Source organism: Nicotiana attenuata, unplaced genomic scaffold, assembly GCF_001879085.1.
Source record: "Nicotiana attenuata strain UT unplaced genomic scaffold, NIATTr2, whole genome shotgun sequence".
Lineage (NCBI taxonomy): Eukaryota > Viridiplantae > Streptophyta > Magnoliopsida > Solanales > Solanaceae > Nicotiana > Nicotiana attenuata.
This window is the reverse complement of record NW_017671539.1, coordinates 142,457-167,494: the sequence shown is the minus strand read 5'-3', so window position 1 is coordinate 167,494 and position 25,038 is coordinate 142,457. Positions and strand designations below refer to the sequence as shown.

At 38.1% G+C, this 25,038-nt stretch overlaps 1 protein-coding gene across 1 annotated transcript; it reads right to left on the bottom strand.

The window, feature by feature from the left end:
• LOC109208872 (uncharacterized protein At1g32220, chloroplastic-like) lies at positions 1–23,053 on the bottom strand. The gene is made up of 10 exons (XM_019372027.1): positions 22,852–23,053; positions 21,227–21,389; positions 21,041–21,129; positions 11,280–11,335; positions 11,137–11,192; positions 8,372–8,465; positions 5,271–5,350; positions 2,213–2,255; positions 1,371–1,462; positions 1–901 (listed from the first exon to the last, which is right to left on the bottom strand). Exons 1-10 carry the CDS (start codon positions 22,893–22,895, stop codon positions 722–724), a joined length of 897 nt encoding a protein of 298 aa, XP_019227572.1. The 5' UTR covers positions 22,896–23,053; the 3' UTR covers positions 1–721.
• Between the last annotated feature and the right edge of the window lie 1,985 nt (positions 23,054–25,038).

The window sequence follows — 25,038 nt, the reverse complement described above, 5'->3', positions numbered from 1 at the left end:
TAAACGCATGAACTACTCTGGCGTCTCTAATCGCCTGCCAATTAACATAAACAGCATGCACACCATTAATGAACATGAAATTGGTTAATTTCTCGCCAAACATCTAGTCAAGAAAAATAGGCCAAATACGATGTATTCATCAACTAATACAAACCAAGTTATTGAAAAAACTACAGCATTTCGGTAAAAGCAATTGTTTGCCTGGAACTGCAATTTGCTGCTCTTCTATTCGGGTATCTGCTTATTCATCAGATAGTGAGTTGTCATTTATTCATATTTAAAGCACCTGCATAGATTCAACTAGCCTTCTCCACCAAAACAAATTGATGAACTGAACCAAGCTGCTCTGCTTTTTCTTTCTTCATACGAAGTGCCAAAATAAGCTGCTCTGCCTGAAACTAAACAAGAAGGGAAAAAGAAAAACTGATTCTTATACTTTACTGCATCCATTTCCTGACTCTTTAGGTAAAAGAGTTGAACAACAGCCACACTCAAGGGGGGAGAGGATAAGCATCTGGTATGTGCCATATGCAGGCTATTTAACTACAAGCAGATGGTACTGTCAACTCCAAAAACATCATTTATTGAATGGCACATCTATCTCGCAAGAAGTACACTTCACCATCATGATAAGTTTGAGAAGTGGAGTTTATTGGGTCTAGGAGGATTAAAAAGGAATTTCCCCGTAGGTATCGTTATTTTCAGGTGAAATCATTTCACCTTATACAGATCTCTGCTGACTGTAGCGTAAGATTCCATAAACATCAATCACACCAGGAGGGAATACAGGGTCTGTTGCCGCTCTTACGGCAACTTTAGCTACCGCAGTGACGTTCACAGGAGGAGTAAACAGTGGCCCAACAAGGGGTATTTGACTCAATGGTTTTGCACGTTGCAGAATCTGAAAATGTAACCAAGAGAAACTTTAAAAAATAATATATAAAACATAATAGAGAAACTACCAAAATGCACAGAAATTGCAAAAATTGCATGGATGAAAGAGTCATATAGCACGACCATTCATTGTATGGATCTGACACGAGGCAAGGAAAGAGACTCTTCGTTCCCTTTCCAAGCTAATTATTGTTTTATTTCAATTAACTTTGTGCAGATGGGAGAAAGGGGTTTGAGGGGATTTGGATCTTCGGATAATATAGCACATGTTCAATTCAATAACCTAAGGAGGGAGTTCCATTAAGGAACGACTGCTAGATGAAACAAAAAAGTAATATCTCTTCGATGTATATTATAAAAGAAAAAATGTAACGGAAGGTGGATAGTCCAACTTTTGTTCATCTTCCAGGATGAAGAAGCTGTATGTGCAGTAGTTGTACATGAAAAGAAGTAAAGAACAAGCAAAGGGTACACACCATCTCTAGAGGAGAACCAACTACACCAAGGGGCAATTTCATGCTCCCGACACGACGTGTTCCATAGATAAATCCAGGCCTCAGAATTATTCCTGGAAAAAAAAAAAGATATCGACAGATGGGGCGAATAAATCTTAACACTTAAATCTTAAATCATAAAAACAGAGATACAATTACAAGCAAAAAAATTTACAACCTTGTGCAATACAATAAAGGTGAAACGCATCAAGTCCAACATTGCATGATGTTTCCTCTATAGTCTAATAACATCCGCGTTTTCTCCCCTTTTTGCTGAGTCAGGTCACACTAAGCACTAAACGTGGATAATCCTCAAACATAAACAAGCAATTTTGCGCCACTTGTTAACGGGTCACCAATTCAGCAGATTGTCCTACATCTATCTAAACACTCCTCACATCACTCCTCTGACCCTTCCTCAATAGGTCCGATGCATGTTGCACAAGCCACCTCTAATGGGATGGTGTAATGTGCTCATGAAAACATACCATGAAATGAACTAAATGAATGGAAAGGGAAACACCTAAACAAGCATTGCCCCTGCAGTTCATTCCCCTATCAGAAAGCCCCTGCAGTTCATTCCCCTATCAGAAAGGGTTGGCCGAAGCAAGTGAAGATTGGATAGGTAGATAAAATTGCAATCTTATGATCTATTGACAATTATCTGAAGATAAATTATCAAACTTTTGAAAAAATAATTGCATCGTCCTAACATGAAACAGAGCAATTTTGCATGCCTATTACTTTGATCCAGTTGCACAGTTAAAATGACATGTGTGCACCAAAAAGTGGTTAGATACCCAATGAAAACCAAAATTGCTCACCTCCATAGGGATATCTTGTTAGAAGCTCCGTTTCAGCAGCTCGCTGCATAACATAATACAGACATGAGAACAAAAAGGTCACTTTCAGAAGTTCTATAAATTTTATCACCTCATCCGGCATACTTGAACAGTAAGCTCCACCATTGTATGCTTTTGGTCTAAAACAAGTCATAGGCATTTATGTGGCTATTAGCTATATATCATCTCATACGGAAAAAATAGGAAGTTTAAAGTTAAATTGTTTCTAAATAAGGAAGTATGACATTTTCTTTTATGACTGAGAAATCCGCGATCCTTTGGGCCAACGCAGCCATCGAAACTCGGGATGATGGACTCACCCATCTACCCTTCTCCACCGAGGGGGTGGATCGAAGCGATTGCAGCGAAGAATTGATCTGAAACGACGCACTTCGCCTATAGGCATTGTAGAAAGGATAGAATATGAACCTAATTGTTCTTCTCGAATCGCTCCAGTACGATGGACCGGGGGGGGGGGGGGGGGGTTCACTTAAATACTCTGTTAGTTCGCTTAGCGTGGGCCTCGAACCTGTGACCTAAGACACAAGTCCCTCAGCCTTTACCAATTGAGCTAACCCCTAGGGTAGATGAAGAAATATGACAATCTTCTTGGGACAAACTAAAATGGAACGGAGGTCGTAAAAATATTATATAAAATACCTTAAGATGTATCTGTAATTATTATAGAACATTTGGTCACTTTACTAGTATGGGAAATAATTACTTATCATATTATATGTAGCCTAATATTCCTAACAAAGGAACCGCAGTTGTGATGCCAATATTCAAAGTCAATAAAAGGTTCTCTTTTATTTGCACATGGTAGCAGAATCTCCATGATCTAGGTAGATTCTCAAGTAACTTCTGCTTATAGGTGATGACCTTACACCTCCTGCACTGCAAATGTTCTTGCTTTTGTCGCCTTTTTCATGGTCAGCACCGCTTCTTTATAGTGACCGGCACACTTCTATCTTTGATGACCGATGCCTCTCCTGTTGCCAATGAACAACATTCCTCATCTTTCCTCTCTCTAGCGATCGTCACCACTCTTCTTTTCACTTCAAAGACAATGCCCCGAGTCCGCTATCCAGCGGCCACGTCTCTCCACTTCCCTCCCAACAACAGATGCCCTTCTCTATCTTGCGATTAGCACTGTAACTCTTTTCTTTCAGCAAAGAGCACCGCTCATTCCTCCTACTGATCAGCGGAACAACTCTCTCCTTCCGATGCTATTCTAGTAGCGAGTAGTGACATGCATCTTTCCGACCATTATTTTGACAACATATCTTACCCAGCGACATTTTCAATGTAAGCTAATTCAAAAATGATTTTTCTACTTCATTTGAGGGTGTACGTTGAATATTAAGAAAATGTGTCCAGAATAACACATCTTCGACTTATCAAGAAAGAATAATACGTGTTCATTGAACACGAAAATATTATATATACTGTAATATTTTATAGAATGAACACGAAAATATCATATATAATGTAATATTTTATAGAATGAACACGAAAATATTATATATACTGTAATATTTTATAGAATACTTCAGAATATTCTTATCTAATTATAGAATATTCACCTACCTTATTTGCGTAGAGACTTAAATGAAGAGTCCTCCTTTACATTGCTCATTGGTAGTAAATGACTAGTTCTCCAAATGTAACAATAACTCTATCATCAAAAGTAAATCATATCAACACCTAAACACAGAAATGCTTGAACCCATCTAAAGCCCAACCACTTCCTTAGAGGATATATTGTTAGAAATCAAAACACTTGTTTCCGTCATCCAACGACTATTAGATGTCACTTGATTTCTAAGTAAACCTCAGAGAGGCTATTTATCAGGAAAATTCTTAGAAACCTGGTTGAAGGCTAAGGCAAGGATAATGAACTACTTTTGTTAGAAAAACTCTGGTCTATAATATAACTAATACCGTCTCAAACAATACTGTTCAACTGGACAGCTCCAATGTGGCGCCACCCATGTAATTATTTTGTTAGTTAATTAAGTATCTGGTAAAAAAAAAGGATAATGAACACTTTATGTGCTCACTTTTATCATACATAAAACCTGATAAAATCGAATATACCTATGATTACTTGAACTTCATATGAGACACTCATACCCGCATCCACATAACACTTCCTAGATGAAACTCCATTATGTACTCAACCGTCCCATTGCAGCTGAATATCGTGGGCTCACAGACCACCAAGAAATATAGTTCTGACATGGTTAAAAAGCTTTTGACTAGAAAATAATAAAATATACTGTGTTTTAGAAAGGAAATTTATCTTACACCCTCCTACAACCATGTCATCTAATAAGAAAGAGTTAAGCACCTCCAAGGCCTATAAATAGAAGCTTCTTTCAGTCTATATTTTCAAAGAGAGACGTAGAAGTCAAAAAGAAAGACTTTCAGTAACACTTATTCCAACAACACTGAAATGGATATCGTCGGAAGACTTGCAACAATTCAAGAATCAATTCAAGCCGTCGAAAACGAAAAAGAACAAAGGCAGCAAACCCTGGCTGCCTTTTGGGAGCACCTGCCTCCCATCGATCCTGCACTTGTGGCTGCAGCCATGCAGCGGATCCGGGACCGCATTAGCGTCCTGGAAGACAGGAAACGGGCCCTCCTCCAAGAACAGGAAGACCTAATTGTGGGTGCTGTCATCCGTGGTCGCCAGGGAGACTAGAATAGAAGAGCCCGTCGACTCTTTTTAGTTTTAGAAGGTTTAAATAAGTGTCTGAAAAGAGGCCTAACAATTGAAGAATTCCAGATTATTCACTAAAACCTAGAAACTATTCAAAAGAAAACAAGTTAATTGAGCTGACATTCAGGACTATCAGTAGCTCTTGGCTCATGCCAAGCAAAAAATTTCTTTGGCCGCCAAAAGAACAAAAAGTTTGAATCAACAAGAATAACATACCACACAATGTCTTTTACTACTAAGTAGAAGTTGACATCTTTTGCACATTCTTAATTATTCATTTGTCTACATCAATCAAAAGTATTGAGCTAATACCTTCCCCTCATAATAACCTTGTAACACGTAATTTGCAACACCAAAGTCCGCAGCGGAGATGTAAACAAATCTTTTAACTCCTGCACATACAGGTAAAGCATGTTATAACAACATTACATGGAGCACTCCAGCATGGACAACACATTCAGTCTACCAATACAACAGCGTGGTCCTCTTTCAGCAAAAGCAGCTTTTAGTTACTTATCCAAAGTTGATGTCAAAACAAGACATTCATCATGCAGACTGAAGATCTGATTTCCGGTGCAAACTGATAAAATGCGCATATAGGTTATAGAGTGTTAGATATATTGAGAATATGTTTTAATCAAGTTTGCACTTTTACTTTACGTACTATGATTTTCTATGAGTTGTTTAACCTTTCAGAGATTTAAACATCAGCACAAAAAGGAACTTTTAACCTTTCAGAGATTTAAACATCAGCAGAAAAAGGAACTTCTAGTACTTTTTATTTTGTATAATATTAGCCTGCGATGAATTCAAATTGAGTAACATTGTTAGTAAGGATTCATATAGCTGACCCAAACTTGTTTGGGACTGAGGCGTAGTTGGTGTTATTGTTCTGGTTGGCACACTTGGCACACTGGAGATGAAAAAAACTTACTGTTCACAGGCATAGGTATTTATTTTATGACCCTCTAAAAGAGAATAGAGGTCTAACATAAGAGGTATGGGAAAAAGAAGGTTATGGATAGGAGGAAGAGTACAAGGAAGCAGATGACTTAAGCTCTAACAGAATAAATCCATGAACTAAAGCTTCTAATCTCGCTCGAGAAATCATCAACTACTTATCATGTATGTCCCACGCAAAGCAAGAACTAAATCTACCTTAAATATACTAGGAATATACTCTGACCAAAAACATACGACAACCAACAATTATGTTTTCATGAACTCTTGTTAGGACAATGTCTAACGACCACTCATATTTGAAGATGGAGCGAGCAATATAAAAGTTCCAAAACTAAGTCGTGCTCCTCTTGTCCCATTTATATTATGATGGTGTTTGACTGAACCCAAAGCTTATGATGTTAATTAGACCTATATATAAAATTAGTTATATGTAAAAAAAAAAAAATATAAGCAATCATTAAAAAACTAGTTTGACTTTAAAAAATAGTGAAAAACTAAGTCGTGCTCCGCTTGTCCCATTTATATTATGATGGTGTTTGACTGAACCCAAAGCTTATGATGTTAATTAGACCTATATATAAAATTAGTTATATGTAAAAAAAAAAAAAATAAGTAATCATTAAAAAACTAGTTTGACTATAAAAAATAGTGAAATGATTTGAACATTAACAGCTATCAAAGTTGTATAAAATAATATCATTAATGGAATAGTATCGAACATTCTCATACCTCCCGGGATGGGAAGAGTGTCATATAAATTGGGATGAAGAAGCTAATATATTATTGCAGTATGTCTACTGCAAAAAGGGTGGAACAGGGTCAGGGTGTCGCAGTGACTCTTGCAACTTTTCCCTGTGCAAGATACATCAATTAGGACTCAACAAATTGCTAGGCTTTCTAATGGTCACAAACCATTGATACTTAGGCTACCATAATCAAACAAATGTGTCAAGATTGACTGCAAAAGCACATTTCCTATGTGAGAATGCAAAGAAACGAGCCACAAGGAGAGATTCAGTTGAAGACTATGGAGAGTAGTATCAGTTCCAACTGCATGTCTTGAGCATTGGAATACAATCAGGGTACATGGGAGCCAAATTAATTATGAGACTATTCACTTCTCTACAGTCGAACTTCGAAAGAAATGGAACTAGTGAAATTCAGTTCCCTTTGGCAGAAAGGAGAGAGAGGCATATTTACGGCTCAAAAGCTGAAAGGTAGAAAGGTATGTCCAAATTAAAGGGACCACCAGAAGGTAAGTTTGGTCACTGTTATCTACTCTTACGGACACTAAACAGAAGATGAACTCATAAAATTAATGATCATGCTCTTGAACATGCAATACTTTTACAAATTGTTAATCATTGATCTGATGGATGCACCAATTTTTCATCTAACCCCTTTTGCTTCCGATCAACTATGCCTATAAAACTAAATTGTTCACCAATTTATCCACCATTAATGTTTTTGGGTGGTGTTGAAACGGGGTAGTAGTTATTAATCACCACCCCAAAGAGGATTAGGTTCTCATTTGAATATCCCGAAAACTATTTCCTAATAAGGAAATGTTTAAGATGCTAGATTACATAGACCAAACTTTCCTCCTACTTAGATAGGCTCACAACGTCCAGTCAGCAAGAGCGCCACCCCCCCCCCCCTCCCTAAAAAAAAAAACCCCACAATACCTCAGCTCTACCTATTAAAAAGAATGTTGAACATAGAATATCAATCAAACTCACAACTCCCTTCGGGATCTGTAAAAACAGAGAAGACAAGCTTGCTTAGAGTAATATGCTCCTCAAAAGATAACAAAGACCTTTCCCAGCTGTTTAACATCGTTTACACATGCTACCAACATCAGATTCAGGTCCTTACTGGCAATTAACCAACTTTTACCTCCTAGAGGCACCAACAACAACTAATCCAGTGCAATCCCACAAGTGGGGTCTCGGGAGGGTAATGTGTATGCACTATGCAGACCTTACCCTTACCTTATGAGGCTGTTTAATATTAAAAATCCAGGTGGTTTTATGACCAATGTGAATTCCCAACAGGTCGAAACAATAAATATTAAAAATCCAGGTCGAAACAAGCAATCAACTGTAGAAACAATAAAAGGTGGTTTTATGACCAATGTGAATTCCCAACTGGCTGCTCTAAGACTTTAAATTTAAGGCCAGAAAGAAATATAAAATTATATTAACACTGTACAAGGTGCTTTAGTTGGTCGAAAGGGGAAGGATTCCATCCATAGCAATCAATAAAAGACTTCACAACATTACATATTCTAACATTCAGGTAAAGTTATCTCCACTTCATAGCTAAGCTCCTCTTATTGCATTTAAAGATCACAATTTTCATGGTTAAAAAAAAAAAGAATTAAGCTAAATCTCATACCATTACAGAAAGGTGCTTAACAGCTTAAGTAGACTTTTATAGCTAGCTAATACCTTCTTCTGAAGCAGCTCTGATGGCATTTATATTAGCTGTCCCATTGATTTTATACATGTATGAGTTAGAGCCAAACCCGCCAACGCATGAAATCTGCAAACATAGTTTGACATCGTATAAGAGAGAAAAAAACCAGTGCTCTTAACTCCTCATATAAATACCAAAAGAATCAGATGTGAACATAGTGGCTGTACAGAAAGAGAACTTCATGAGAATCAGGCTGGATAGGATAGCAGCAAAACTTAATGAGAATCAGACTGAATCGCAAACAGTAACTTTAACGAAAAAGGTGTAGACAAATATCTCAGAAGACAAGAAAAGGGTAAACATGGTTTATCAATAAGTCTATTTAATTGAAGCTGCGGATGAAAAGAAAAAATAAGGCTATCCACCAGTACAAGTAAATTTAACTGTTTCTGAATATAGTGAAGCTCTATGAATTGAAGCCCATTCATTGTCAAACCACTAGAGATCCAACTTACTTTACTTTGCTCACATAGCGAAAATTCCAGTTTTGAGGGTAATAACATAGTGGAGCTGAGGCCTAGACTCGCACCATTCAATACGCATCCAATTATTTATATCAGACTGCCAAATAACCAGCATAAGAGACAAACTCCCTCCTTCCCCCCTCCCTCCCTCCCTCTCTCTCTGGCACTACCAAACTGACTGATTGACTACTTGCATACTGTATCTAACTTCCTTACACCCTATTAGATAAAAAAAAAAACACCAGATAGTCCCTTTCTAAATGTGGTAAAATTGACTGTTCCAACAATTAACAAGCACATATCTAAGGAGAAGTTTCAGTTAGAAGAGAACACCAGCAACAGCCAACGGAAATATATGCGTTAATGAGTACCTATGCTGAAATCGCACTTTTAACCTTCACTAAGAAGTCCTGTATAAACTAAGCTAATTTATTGTATAAAGAGTGCAGGAAGGAGGAGAAAAGACGCTAATGCAATTATGCAGATCAAAACCAAATTCACTTTGCAGAAAAAAAGGATCCAAGAAATTTTTTTTAATAAGGTATAAGATCTCTCTATCACATTAGCTGTACCACAGATCCAGATGCATGCTGATATGAGCTTGGGAGGGTCAGCTTCAAGCAATTAAATGCAAAGCAGTGTTTTGGAGAGCGCGAAGCGCAAAAAAGCGACAAGGGCTCGCTTCGCTTCAAATGCGAAGCGCACGCTTTTATTAAAGTGAAGCGTAATTCTTAAAAAACATAATGTAAATTTATAAATAATCAAAAACTTCAATTTAAATACTTAAAAGTAGGTACTAGGTACCACCAAATCATCCACAAACCATAGGACAAGCAAAATCAAAGCTGCTAAATTACTAGAATCAACATTTTAATATCCCTATTAAGATATAAGAAAAAACATAATCAATAAACTGAAAATACATATAATATATACAATAATTAATTATACAAAATGAAATATACATTTAAAAAATCACATAAACTGAAAATATAACATATATAATAATTAATTTTAATTACTGAAATATACACTAAAAAATCAAATAAACTGAAAAATATAAAATATATAAATTATAAATAATGAAAGAAAGAAGTAATAAAGAGAAGACAAAACTCAGAAGAAGAAAGAAGACGAAAGAAGGAACTCCAGCCCAGCGAGTCAGTGACGAAAAAAATGAGAAGAAGAAAGAAAGAAAGAAGAAAAAAATGAGAAGAAGAAAGGAGAGGAAAATTTACCTGGACTGGTTGACTGGAGCTGTGGACTGGTGCTGGTCTGCTGCGATGAAGAGGAGAAAAGAAAGCAGAAACTTTCTGTCCCAAAACCCTAATTTTTCGATGAAGAAGAGAGAAAATCGCAGCAATTGTGTTCTGTTATGTCGCGCAGCATTAGGGGTTTGTTTTGTATAAAATTAAAAACAGACCCAATCTTTTTTTTTAAAAAAAAAAAAGAGGCCCAGATGCGATTTTTCTTCAAAAGCGATCGCTTCGTCGCTTCGCTCGCCTCGTCGCTTTTTTCTCTGAAGTGTGCGCTTCAGCTGTTCGCGTCGCCTTAGGCACAGAAAAGCGATACTCTATCGCTTCGCGTCGCTTCGCGCTTTAAGCGACGAAGCGCGCGCTTTTTCAAACACTGGTGCAAAGCATCTAAGGATATAAGTGAAGAGTGATTAAACATAATGAGTGAAGTCAAATGATGATGGATAACATGGAAGTTACAAGAAGTTGAAAATTAGAGAACTGGAGCCACTATCCTTGCTCATATCACATGTTAACACAGAGGAAGCTAATTCTGACCTAAATTTCACGGCCTACTTTGGTTTAGAAGGATCACATTTTGTTCTCAGTAGATTTGTCCGGAGTTTTATGGTTTTTAGCATAAACTCAATGAAGTTTTCCAGTTTAAAAACAAATTACCAAAAAACGTTGTTCAGAAATTACCACAGATTAGCATCTTCTCCATTAAAACGATTAATAACGCATCATGTGAAAAATCAGAAGTTGCTTCCAATTTTGTTTAAAGAGAAGGAAATAGCCTTAAACATGGGCCATGGCAGCCAACAACTTTCTTTGACGGGTTATGACCAAGACATGGAGGAAAATCTTGCCAGAAACCACCTAAACTTTCAAATTGTCCACTTCCTCCATCACCCAAAAAGAAAGAGAGACAGAACCAACAAAAGATAGATAGCAACATTTCTGCCTCAATGTGCTTGAACTCCAGTAATGATTCCAGATAGTATTATGGTAAAAATCGGGGATAGAGGCGGTACATACAACAGATGTAACTCCCTTGAGTGCATCCTTCCATGAATCAGTTGAAAGTAGGTTTCCTGTCAGCAGAAGAAAATGCTTAGAAGGCCCACCAGCACCATACAAAAGAAGAGCTAAAAGTAATTTGCACAATGAGAATAGCCAACCTTGATGCCAAATAACATTGTTAGCCCAAGACTCTTGTAATGACGACCTTCCTGTTCTACAAAAAGGTCAAAAAAAATTATTTGAGCAACAACCAACAAGACTGGTGTGAGAAAGCACGGGAGAAAATATATTATTGATGTATATACATATGTTACAATGAGCCCTATATATATACACACATAACATGTCCTACTCCTAACATATATTGGATTAGGGTTATTTATTTACTCCTATTTACATGACTATTCTAACACTCCCCCTCAAGCTGGTGCATATAAATCATATGTACCAAGCTTGTTACATATGTAGTTAATACGAGGACCAGTGAGGGACTTGGTGAAAATATCTGCAAGCTGATCATTCGACTTCACAAACTTTGTAGCAATATCTCCCGAGAGTATCTTTTCTCTAACAAAGTGACAGTCAATCTCAATGTGTTTAGTTCTCTCATGGAACACTGGATTTGACGCAATATGAAGAGCAGCTTGATTATCACACACAAGTCCCATCTGACTAATCTCACCAAATTTCAACTCCTTGAGCAACTGTTTGATCCAAATTAGCTCACATGTCGCCATAGCCATTGCTCGATATTCTGCTTCTGCACTAGACCGAGCAACCACATTCTGTTTCTTGCTCTTCCAGGACACCAAATTTCCTCCTACCAAGACACAATATCCAGACGTAGAACGTCTATCAGAAGGTGATCCTGCCCAATCAGCATCTGAGTATCCAACAATCTGCTCATGGCCTCGACCCTCAAACAATAAACCTTTGCCTGGAGCTGATTTTATATACCGAAGAATGCGAACAACTGCATCCCAATGACTATCACACGGAGAATCCATAAACTGACTCACAACACTCACAGAAAAGGAAATGTCAGGTCTTGTCACTGTAAGGTAATTTAATTTACCAACCAACCGTCTATATATTGCAGGATCGCTAAGAGGTTCCCCCTGTCCTGGCATAAGTTTAGAATTCGGATCCATCGGAGTGTCAACCGGTCTACAACCTGTCATTCCTGTCTCTTCAAGAATATCTAAGGCATACTTTCGTTGTGAGATCACAACACCTGAGCTAGACTGAGCGACCTCAATACCCAGAAAATACTTTAGTTTGCCCAGATCCTTAGTCTGAAAGTGTTGCAAGAGATGTTGCTTCAATTTAGTAATACCATCCTGGTCATTGCCGGTAATAACAATGTCGTCAACATAGACCACCAGATAAATACAGAGACTCGAGGCAGAATGCCGATAGAATACAGAGTGATCAGCTTCACTTTGAATCATGCCAAATTCTCGAATAACTGTGCTGAACTTACCAAACCAGGCTCGAGGAGACTGCTTTAGACCATAAAGTGACCGACGCAAGCGACATACAAGGCCACGAGACTCCCCCTGAGCAACAAACCCAGGTGGTTGCTCCATATAAACTTCATCCTCAAGGTCACCGTGTAAAAAAGCATTCTTAATGTCTAGCTGATAGAGGGGCCAATGGCGAACAGCAGCCATGGATAGAAAAAGGCGGACTGATGCTATCTTAGCCACAGGAGAGAAGGTATCACTGTAATCGAGCCCAAATATCTGAGTATATCCTTTGGCAACAAGACGAGCCTTAAGACGATCAACCTTACCATCCGGACCAACCTTGACTGCATACACCCAACGACAACCAACAGTAGATTTACCTGAAGGAAGAGGGACGAGCTCCCAAGTACCACTCGTATGTAAAGCAGACATCTCGTCAATCATAGCCGGTCGCCATCCTGGATGAGACAATGCTTCACCTGTAGACTTAGGGATGGAAACAGAGGACAAAGAAGATAGAAAAGCATAATAGGGTGATGACAAACGATGATAACTCAAACCGACATAATGGGGATTAGGATTAAGGGTGGCCCGTATACCTTTCCGAAGTGCAATCGGTTGATTAAGAGGAGACAAGTCCGCAGTATTAGCAGGTTCGGGTGCAGGACATGAATCAGCTGGACCTGAGCGCGGACGACGATGATATGTCAAAAGTGGTGTTCCTGTGGCACTAGACTCCTCAACGGTTGGAATGGATAGGACTTCTATAGCGGAAGGTGAAGGAGGAGCTATAGGAGACTCGGGTAAGACTTCTGTGGCGGAAGGTGAAGGAGGTGCTATAGTAGACTCCTTAAAGGTCGGTATAGGTAAGACCTCAGATATATCAAGGGGGTCAGAAAGGTCAGAAGAGGTAAAGAAAGGTTTAGACTCAAAAAATGTGACGTCAGAGGACATAAAGTACCTACGAAGATCAAGTGAGTAACAACGATAGCCCTTCTGAACACGAGAATAACCAAGGAAGACACACTTGAGAGCACGAGGAGCTAACTTATCTTTCCCAGGGGCTAGGTTATGAACGAAACAAGTGCTCCCAAAAACACGAGGGGGAACAGAGTATACGGGTGATTGGGGACACAATACTGCATACGGTATCTGATTCTGGATGGGAGAGGACGGCATCCGATTAACTAAATAACAAGCTGTGAGAACTGCATCGCCCCAAAAACGCAGCGGAACATGAGATTCAATGAGAAGTGTGCGAGCAGTCTCAATGATGTGCCTATTCTTTCTCTCTGCAACCCCATTTTGCTGAGGGGTATAAGGACAAGAGGTCTGATGAATAATTCCTTGGGAAGTCATAAACTGCTGAAATTGAGAGGATAAATATTCTAAGGCATTATCACTGCGAAAAGTGCGAATGGAAACACCAAATTGATTTCTAATTTCAGCACAAAAATTCTGGAATATAGGAAACAACTCAGAACGATCTTTCATTAAGAAAATCCAAGTACATCTTGAATGATCATCAATAAAACTAACAAAATAACGAAATCCCAAGGTTGAACTGACTCTACTAGGACCCCATATATCAGAGTGAACTAAAGAAAAAATAGACTCTACGTGACTCTCAATACTACGAGGAAAGGAGGCTCGGGTATGTTTCCCGAGCTGACATGACTCACACTCTAATGTGGATAAACTAGACAAACTAGGCACCATCTTCTGAAGCTTGGATAAGCTTGGATGTCCTAAACGTCTGTGAATTAGGTCTGGAGGATCTGTAACTAGACATGCCTTGGAGGAATTTTGGTGAGTTAAGGTAGTAAAGGCCTTCTGATTCAAGTCCTGTTCCAATCGTCTGCCCCGTACTGCGGTCCTGCATAATAAAGGAATCATCAATAAAATATATACCACAATGGAGGGCACGAGTCAAACGACTAACAGATGCAAGATTAAAAGGACAGCCAGGGACATAGAGAACGGAATCTAGAGTGACAGAGGGTAGGGGATTCGCTTGTCCAACTCCTTTTGCTTTGGTTTGAGACCCATTGGCTAAAGTAACAGTGGGAAGAGACTGTGAATACGCAATATTTGACAAAAGTGATTTATTACCAGAGATATGATCAGAAGCGGCTGAGTCCACAACCCATTGTCCAGGAGGACTAGACTGGGAAACACAAGCAAAAGAATTACCAGCAACAGAAGTATTAGTCTGAGCAACAGAAGCTACTTGTGGAGATGTCTGCTTACTTGCTCGATACTGAAGGAACTCATTATACTCCCCTTCAGATAAAGAAAATCCCTGGTTACCTGTAGTCTCAGTCTGAGCAACATAAGCATTTTTGGTTGGGCGGCCATGTAAAGAATAGCATACATCACGAGTGTGTCCAAGTTTATGACAATAGGAGCACTTGGGTCTAGATCTTCCAAAACGACCTCCTCCTCGTCTATTCTCCATAGTATGAGATGCCCGATTGTCCACTGATTGGGATACGAGGACAGATGAGTCAAGTGTCTGTGATGAGCTCACTGGGTGACTAGGTGCTGCAGCAAGGCGAAGTAATCGAGAGAATAATTCATCAACTGTGGGGACGGTTGGACTAGCCAAAATCTGGTCACGTACTGAATCAAGGTCATTAGGGAGTCCAGCGAGTGTAAGAACTAGAAACATCTTCTGTCGTTGCTCTTGTTGTTTTTCAATACTAGCAGAAACTGGCATCAACGTCTCAAATTCTTCCATGACTGCCTGAACTTGTCCCAAGTAAGTAGACATATCTAATTCCTGTTTCTTCAAGCTTGTCATTCGCGATATTACATCATAGAAACGAGATATGTCATTAGTGTATAGATTACGAGCCTTTTCCCAAACTAAATAACATGTCTGGAATGGACGGAACAAGGGCATCAACTTGGAATCAATAGATCGCCACAGGATACTACATAACTGAGCATCGACCTTCTCCCACTGTGTTTTGGCCTTTTCATCACCTTCGCTAGCCTTTTTTGTTAAATGATCTTGAACTCCTTGACCTTTACACCACAACTCGACAGATGAAGCCCAATCTAAGTAGTTTGAACCTCCCATTAAAGGTTCTGAGGTAATCATAACACCGGAACTGCCAGAACTCGGGTTTCTAGACCCGAAAGCATCGACTCCCAAAGACATGGTTGGATTATCACTAAATAACAAAAAAGAATCAACTGAAAATTCTCTGAGACAGATGAAGAAAACACTGTGTTTGCCGGAAAAGTACTGTAGCTGCCGGAAAAATCAGTGTAGTCGCCGGAAAAACTCAAAGTGGTCGGAATTAAAAAATAAAAATATGGACAGGCTCGGAATTGCAGGGCGATCCAACTGTCCTGAAGAAGCGAAGCCGAAAAATGGCCGGAAGAGGCCTCACGCGCCGGCGCGTGGGACAGACGCGCCGCCGGCGGCAGAGTTCCGACAGGCGCGTGACGGCGCGTGGAGGGCTATTTTCCGGTGATTTTTTCTGGGGTTTGGTCGGATCTCTCTTGGGAACCTTGTGGTGGTGTTGGATTTTGCACAACACTGTTAATTAGTGACTTTGACGCAATAAGTCACTTAGGTCACCGGAAAATTGCACGGTGACTGAGTTCTTTCTTCCCGGAAGTCGCTGGAATGATGCACAGCGATATGTTTCTCACTAAAGCTCTGATACCATGTGAGAAAGCACGGGAGAAAATATATTATTGATGTATATACATATGTTACAATGAGCCCTATATATATACACACATAACATGTCCTACTCCTAACATATATTGGATTAGGGTTATTTATTTACTCCTATTTACATGACTATTCTAACAACTGGCAATCTAAAAAAAATCCCAACTAGAGAAGGATCATATCCTAGAGGGGCCTCAGAAGCATATGATATATGATAGATGACACAATCGGACACTCTTAGACTGCCCCACAATCTTTGACCATGTCCAAAAACTATTTTAAGTCACATTTATACTAGATATAGCAGGTATACGCATGAACTTAAAAAGAAACTTCGTGTCACGCATGGTTTTGCAATGACATAGGGAAACAAAGAGGACAAGAATAAAAGGAACCTATAAACATGGTCCAAGTTGCTCGGACACAAGTGCTAGTGTCCAACACGGATGCGGATCTAGAGGTCGACTCCTTCGAGATGTAAATTCTAAGATTCGGGTATCCTAGAATGGATACGGGTGGGTGCGGGGTTCCGGCTAAAAACAATTCAAAAACAATAAATATAAAAATATCTCTAAATTATGAGAAATTTTGTGGAATACATACGTATATGTGTAAAGTGGAATTTCTTTTTTATTCTAAATTTATAAAGGACTGATTCCTAAATAAGATATGTTATTTTCTTCAAACTTACCCTAGTTTTGGTCCTGATTTCAGGAATCAATTGTATCTCGTCTCAAATGTTTCCGTCCGTCGTGGTCAAAGTACCCAAAATTGTTTGACGTGTGGATTTCTTTATTATTCTCGAGTTGTAGATAAGTAAAGGATTGATTTCCTAAATAAGATATGTTCTTTTTCTTCAAATTACCCTAGTTTTGGTCCTGATTTCGGGAATCAAATTGTATCTCGTCTCAAATTCCCAAAGTACCATGCTCAACCAGATCCGGTACGGACCCATACCCACACCTATACTAGTGTCACGCCGACACGGGTGCGGCACCTAAATTGACGTATCGGAGCAACTTAGAACATGGTGCCTTATATTGAGAAGAATGATAGACAAATTCTTTTCCCCCAAGTCATTATAAACAAATTGCGTCTAGTTTGCAAGATAATGATTCCACTTTAGTTTTCTTTCCGATAGAGAAACAAAGACTTCATCGCGAAACAGAATTCATACATGAGGAAAGCCCATCAACATAAAATGTGTGCAACAGCCAGTCCCACTCCGGTATTAAGCTTACCAAGCTTTACAAGTTAGCTTAAATTCAAGTTGATGAGTAAAGAGTACTTATGTACATGTGAACATTTCTGAACGTTAAAAAACCCTTGAGATTTGATGAATCTACCATCTAGGATTTGTAAGTGTCTTGAGAGGTTGGAGTGGCGTGGGCATACCATGTTATCTGAAGATATACTACGGAGTGGAAGTTAGCCAAACGAGTGGAGCAGGACTATCTTCATTGCAAAATATAAAAAACAAATGAGATATTCAAAGTCAAGCCAACTTCATCGCATCAAAATTATGAGTTATACACTGAAATCGTGGTAAATAATGATAGTGCTTAGATTTACAAAGAAACCAACTTGGATTTACGCTTGCTAGATCTGATGCTATATTCTTGCAAAAAATGAAGAAAATTTATAAATAGAGAAAGAAGGATCTAGACATGATATTCATTTATCTAGAGAAAAAGCATATGAAACAGTGTCGAAAAAGCATCTTCTGCTAGGACGGAGAAAAAATAATGTTGTTAATTCATCACCAACTTAATTAATATCTAAGATATTCCAAGAATAATCTAGAATAGTCAAAGAAGTCTAGAAATGGTCTAGAAAGTGCAACTTTAGAGATAGTGGAAGGTACTATTCTAGAATATTACCTCCACTAGATCCTTCCATCACCACCTATAAATAGAGGTGGCTCATTCTAGTTGTATGTGTGATCAAGCAAGCAAGCAAGAAGTGAGAAGTGTGAGATCAAGAAATAAGAGAGAGCAACAAAGAGAGTTGCTAGAGTGTGAGTGAAAAAAAAATTTAGTATAAAAAATTGTAAGACCGAACCTGGTCCTTACTCTGCAATGATAAAATTCAAGATGTGAGCAACCAATTGTGTTCAACAATCTTCAACAATTGGTATCAGAGCCTGGTGGATCAAGGAGGTAGAAACTCAAGGGAGATCCGACAAGCTATTGTCAAAGACTATCAAGTCAAGAGGCACTAATCAATGGCAGATTCCGTGAGCACCCTCAAAAGTGGTGAGAAGATCAAGGCAAGCAACTGTGGATCGTGGAGCACAAAGATGCAATATTACTATCTCGTTCATGAATTAGGGGATATTGTTGCAGACCCAGCACCACCAACAAATGAAGATGCAGCAAGAAAATAGAAGGTTATGGCTGGAAAAGAGAAAAGCTATGTATGCTTTCACTGGTACAGTCGAAGAGATGTTGCAGCGGATTAAGAATGACAAGACACTCAAAGATTCTTTTGGCACACACTGGCGACGATTTTTACAAAGACGAATGATGCACGATTAAAGGCTTGAAAATGAGCTTTTATCAATCTCGCAGTGGAACATGATGGTCAGTTAATACTTCTCAAAGGTTAAATCTGTAACCTTTATGTGATGAAATATCAATATTAGATCCCGATAATGCTATCACAGAGACAAGGATGAGGAGAATCATGTCCATGGTCTGAGGTCGAAGTATAAAGGTATAGTTACAGCCACACGTGGGTGGGCCACAGAACCAACATTTTCTAGAGCCTGAAAATCTGTTGGCAAATGAATAAGACTTGGAGAAGCCACTAACAGGCATTTCTATAAAAGATGAAGAGAAGGCACTCTTCAACAAAAGGAAAAACTATAAAACTCAAGACGACAGAAACAATAACGAGCAAAGCTACCGAAAAAAGGATGAGGAGAGAAGCTTATAACCAAAGGGAGATCAGAAGAAGCAAGATCAAACAAGACATCAATCCAACAAGCAGGCAAACCAAGGTTTCAACAATCGACAATGGGATAAATGCTACAATTGTGGAAAGAAAGGAAACTACGCCAGAGGTTACTGGTACAAGAAAGCTGAAGGTAACATAGCAGCAACAACATACCCAGTGTATTCCCATAGTGTGGGGTCGAAGGTAACAAAGCCACGTCTACCCAAAACAAGCCGGATGAAGAAGAGGATTAGGATTTCGAGACCTCTTATGCAATTGAAGAAAACAAAAACAGTGGAAAGGAAGAGCATTCCATCTCTCGCTCTGCTGAACCAGAAAAGGAGTTGGCACTTGCCACTGTAAGTGAGAAATTAGTGGACTATGAACATGATTGAATTGTTAATTCAGGATGCTCCAATCACATGACCGGTGATGAGAAGAAGCTCATCAACAAGAGCGAATATAAAGGCGGTAGAGTAGTGGTAACTAATTAATTCAAGAAGGCAAATAACCCATATTAGCAAGACAGTATTCGTGCCTCGTCACAGCTCTAGACGAGTGCAACTTCAGAATGTCTACCGGGTTTCAAGTATGAAGAAAAATGCGAAAAGCTCTAAAAAGCGCTCCAGGTCTATTGGGGCTTAAGCGCAAAGCGCAACTAAAGTGCGGGCTTTTGTAAAAAATGGCGCAACTAAGGAAAAAAAAATTACATATGTACTTCAAGAAGAAAGAAGCAAATTCACTCCTAATGTTTTTTTCAGCAACTAATATACTTATTTGCTGATAATATTTGTTGTTTAGTACCAATCAGTTCAAGATAGAACTCATGGGCTTTGAGGCGCACGCCATAGTGGCTTGACTACACTGAAGCACAACTTATGTGAGGCGAAGCGCCCACCTTAAGCTTTTTTGAGGGCTTAAGCGCACCTTAAATGAGCCTTTGACAACACTGATTTATTGTCTGTGTCACAACTAACATCTACCGGCAATTATGCAGTTTTGGGTCGAATGACATTAAAGTATACGGGAGCTTGAAAATTACAAGCTTGCCAATCATGGAGGAAAGAAGATTAGAGTCAATCTATGTCATGTCAGCCGAAAGAGCATATGTGAACAAGGCTAAGAGTAACGAGACAGCTGATCTATGGCATGTACGCCTTGGCCACGTGAGTTACAACAAACTTAAAATCATGATGCAACAGTCAAAATTGAAAGATCTTCCCTAATTTGAGATTAGAGGAAACACTGTATGCACGGGATGTCAATATGGGAAACCACATCAACTACCCTATCAAGAATCAAAGTATCAAGCCATAGAGCCATTAGAGCTAGTACACTCAGACCAAACACGTCTGAGTCGAGCAGCCTTCCTTCAGTGGTTACCGATACATGGTAACATTCATCGATGACTTCGCAAGGTACGTGCGGATTTACTTCTTAAAGGAGAAGTCTGAAGTATTTGAGAAGTTTAAAGAGTTACAACATACTGTGGAGATCGATATTGGAAGGAAAGTCAAATGTCTCTGTACGGACAACGGGGGAGCATACACGTCATTCAGTAACAACCTCAAGGAGAATACTAAGAGCCCATGGAGAACTCAATATAAAATTCAAATAAATAGGCTCATTAATAGTTTGTGAAACTACACTTCCGATTCATACTCAAATTACACTTTTGATTTACTCACAACTTCAGCTAACCAGAAAAGGACAGACTCCTGCAAAACCTAGAAGTGCACAACAAGAAAGATCCTAAAGAAATGCTCATGCTCCAGTACAGCAGATATATATAACTACTTATAGTGAAACTGAAGCAAACTACCTGCTAAGACTAGCAACGGTAAGACCACGGTCCAGAGCTTCCTTGCAGATATGTGAGCCAACAAATCCATTTCCACCGAGCACAAGTAACTGAAGTGAAAGTTTAAAGAGTCACTTCAAATGAGTGAGTGCAAACAGCAACATATGACAGAGATATAGTCCCGCTAAAACTTTAAACTGTTAACACCTTCTCCGTTGGGGGTGGAGGCATATTTACTGTTTCTGCTTCCTCAACGTTAAAGGAGTCGTCTCTTTTATTGGACTCCATTGCTTCCTCAACTTTAAAGGGCTCATCTGTTTTATTGGATTCAGTTGACAAAAGCCGAACATTTCTGGATGATGCAACACTCCTGTTTAAAAAGTTGTAAATCAGCCAAACTGGAACATGTTGTCTCCGAATGACTGAAAGTATACCTCAATTTTAAAACAAAAGAATTAACGGTTTCCCAGCAGAGTTACGCAGTAAAGCAAAAATGAGAAAAGAAGTCAATTCACCAAATGAACAGTCCTAGAGGTGTATAGGTGATCTACAGGTATCTAAACAGAAATAATATCACGACCAGCAAAAGTATCTAAAAGGAAGCTCAAGGACTAATATGGAGGTATAGAGATACCTTAGAATTCTATGACCTTATTCCTTTCATGATTGAAAATCCCCTGATCATGCTAGTCATATGCAACAGAAATAAACTGCTTGCGATGTTTTAGGCGTATTTATCAGGAAATAACTTGAAAACTCAATAACACGTGTCATATTTCGACTACACCTTTAATATTGTGGTATCTTTTTATTGTAAATAGTACTGTGGTATCTTTTCTTTGATACGATTAGTATTGTGGTATCTTGCAGCGAAAATATCTCTCCAGCTACGCATACAATGCATGATTGGATTTTCTTTTTCTTTTAACTTCCAAAACTAGTGCATTTAAGCACCAATAAGAGACTCTATATAGAATCTACTAAATGCTCAGGCGATAGAATGGTTTATCCAATTTGCTTGATTTTTTCTTATCACTAATCTGTCTTCCGTCTTTGCCTTATAATTTGAGATTTAAAACCTGTTTTCAGGCAAAACGCTCCTTAACTCAATTAAACTTGGATCAGTCACTAGACACATTATATTTGAAAATTCAAAATCCTTATGATGTACTACAGCCTACTGTTAAACATTACCCGATTTTTCTTTCTGTAGCAGAAATACTAATGATGTGATTTTGCAAGAAATTGTCAACAGAGGAACAAAGAAGACCATTAAAACCAAAACTCCCTCCCTCCATGTGATGTTGTTTGCCTGGGTCTAAAACAAGTCATACATTTTTTTGAGAAGTACAAGTCATACATTTGTGTGGCCATAAATCATTTATAAGAAATTTAAAGTTAACTTGTTTCTAAATATAGAAAGTTAACATTTTTTTGACAAACAAAAAAAGTAAGTGCATCACATAAGTTGGAATAGAGGGAGTATTATTGATCTTTCCTTGATGAACAACACAAAACAGAAGTTAGCCCAAACAAGAGTCGCCTCCAAATTATTCTAATTCAAAAACAAAATACAAAATGCAACATAAACATTATTATCTCACCATTCCCCATACGCTAAAACACATTAATTAATAATAGCATAAAACAAAATCCACATTTTCACAAAACACAGAAACAATCAACAATACACAACAAAAAATTACCAAAACAATTAAAACAAAACAGACGCGAATTTCAGCTTCTTAATTGTGTAATCCTGCACGAAATAAGCTTCACATTTGAACAATTCAAACAGATGAAATGTAAAATTAGGGCTAAAAATGGCTTACGAGAATCTGGAGAGAGAAAATCGAGCTTGGATTAAACGTGACATGCTCCGTTCACCTTTCGAATGAATTGCGAAGAGCTGTGTGTTGAATTGAGAATCTGTGGTTTTTTAATTATTTTGTACTGATGCTACTGCTATGCGTATTTGAAGTTCGTTACAGAGAGACTGATAGAGATTAACGTGGCAATTTTATATGATGGCACGCAAGTAGAACATGTGGCTTTATTTGTGCCGAAGCAGACTACCCAAAAGTATGAGTTTTTAACCAAAATTATCCTTTATGTTTAGGCTAAGTTCAGTTTTATTCTTTCAATATAGATGTGCGCACATATCTTTCTTCAAAGTTGTAAAATTTGAGCAGATTTAGTCCACTGAACGGAAGGACTCAAACAGAAGCTAAAAACTATCGGCTTCCTTTTGTAACTCACATGACATGGTTAAGAAACAAATACTTTTCTAAAGGCGAAATGGCCTCGTGACCACTTAAACTTGTATCACTTTGTAAAGCTGATACATAAATTTACAATTTTTTCATTTGAACACTCCAACTTGATGGAAGGAGTACTAATAAATACATCCAGTAGAGCGTGTATGTCAATTGCGCTTACATGTATAACACGTCATATGCTAGACTATTTAATTAAGGGTGTTAAACGGGTGGGCCGCGCTGGGTAGGGAAAAGTTGAAACCGTCCGGGTTTCGAATCGGGCTGGTTAAGAGTTACCGGGCTTAACGAGTTCGGGTTCATCCGGGTAAAAAATGAACCGTAAGGATTACGGGTACAAGAGGTTGGCCGGGCAGGGTTAGTGTAATTTTTAATTTTTTTTATATATTTTGCATAACTATTGTAAGTTATATAATATAAAGTAAAAATATAAAGAATACAATGAAGATGGGAAAAAATTACACTTATAAATTGCAAGTGCTATATTTATTTCAAAATTCAAACTTACAAATTGAAAGGTTTACATTTAACAACAAGTAAATTAAAGAAAAAAGAGTAAATTCAAAGGTTTTGCATTGCCTTAGTAAGTTCTTCATAATCAATATGAACTGGTTGGCCTTCTTCTGGAGTATTAAATTCAGATGGGTTACCATGTGTTAATATATCTCCAAGTTCCTCGTCTTCTGGGCTATTAACATCTTCACGTCCTTGATTTCTTCGTTCCGATCTAATCCAATCTCTGAAACATACTAAAACTTTCAAAGCATTGCTTCCCAGTGAGTGACAGGTGTCTCCAAGTTGTTGTCTTGCTTGGCTAAATGCACTCTCTGATGCAACAGTTGAAATTGGCACATTCAGCATGTCCCGAACCATAGCGGAAAGAATAGAAAATTGCTTTCCATTCTCATGTCACCATCCCAACTGTGAAAATTCCTTTGTGCGAGGCTCTTTTTGCTTTTGCAAGTAAAATTGAAGTTCATCAATGTTCCTGCTACTGGTTTGAGTGTTAGAAAATGTAGAAAAAATATTAAAACTATCAAGGCCTTCATCATCATCCACAGTAGTAGAAGTAGTACAATGCATAGTGGAATTAACATTGTCTACATTAAGAGCATCATCATCAATTATATTTGCATAATTATTATATAATTGTTGTAAAGAATCATTTAGCTTGTTCATACAAACATATATATCTGGGATTTCAGTTGGCCCAATCTCCATATAAGTATATAAAGCATTGATTAATTGGAGACAATCAGACATCTTAATAGAAGGATTTAAAACAGCACCAATTAAGTAAATCGGAGGAATTGAAAAGAAATATTTTTTGAATTTTGCTTGCATTTGTTCAACAACATCCTTATATTTTTCTTTCTTCTTAAATTCAAAGAGTAGAAAAGAAATTTCAGCTATATGTGTAGACATGTAATTTTTGACCCCCCACCTCTTCAAGCTATATTAGCAGTTTCGCATATGTTATATATTTATTTGAGTTATTTGAATTTTTCTAGGATTCTAATACACTATTCTTATTGTTATTTTATTTAGTATTTGAAAAATCGAAAACGCAAAAAATAGTTTCAAGTCTATTTTAAGGTTAGTTAGTACTTAATGTAGTAATACTATTTTCACCCATTTTTATCTATTTTTTTATTTTTATATAATCTTGAAAAATACCAAAAAATAATTTCACAGTATAATATTATTTATTTTAATTAATTAGAGTTAGTTATGTATTTTATA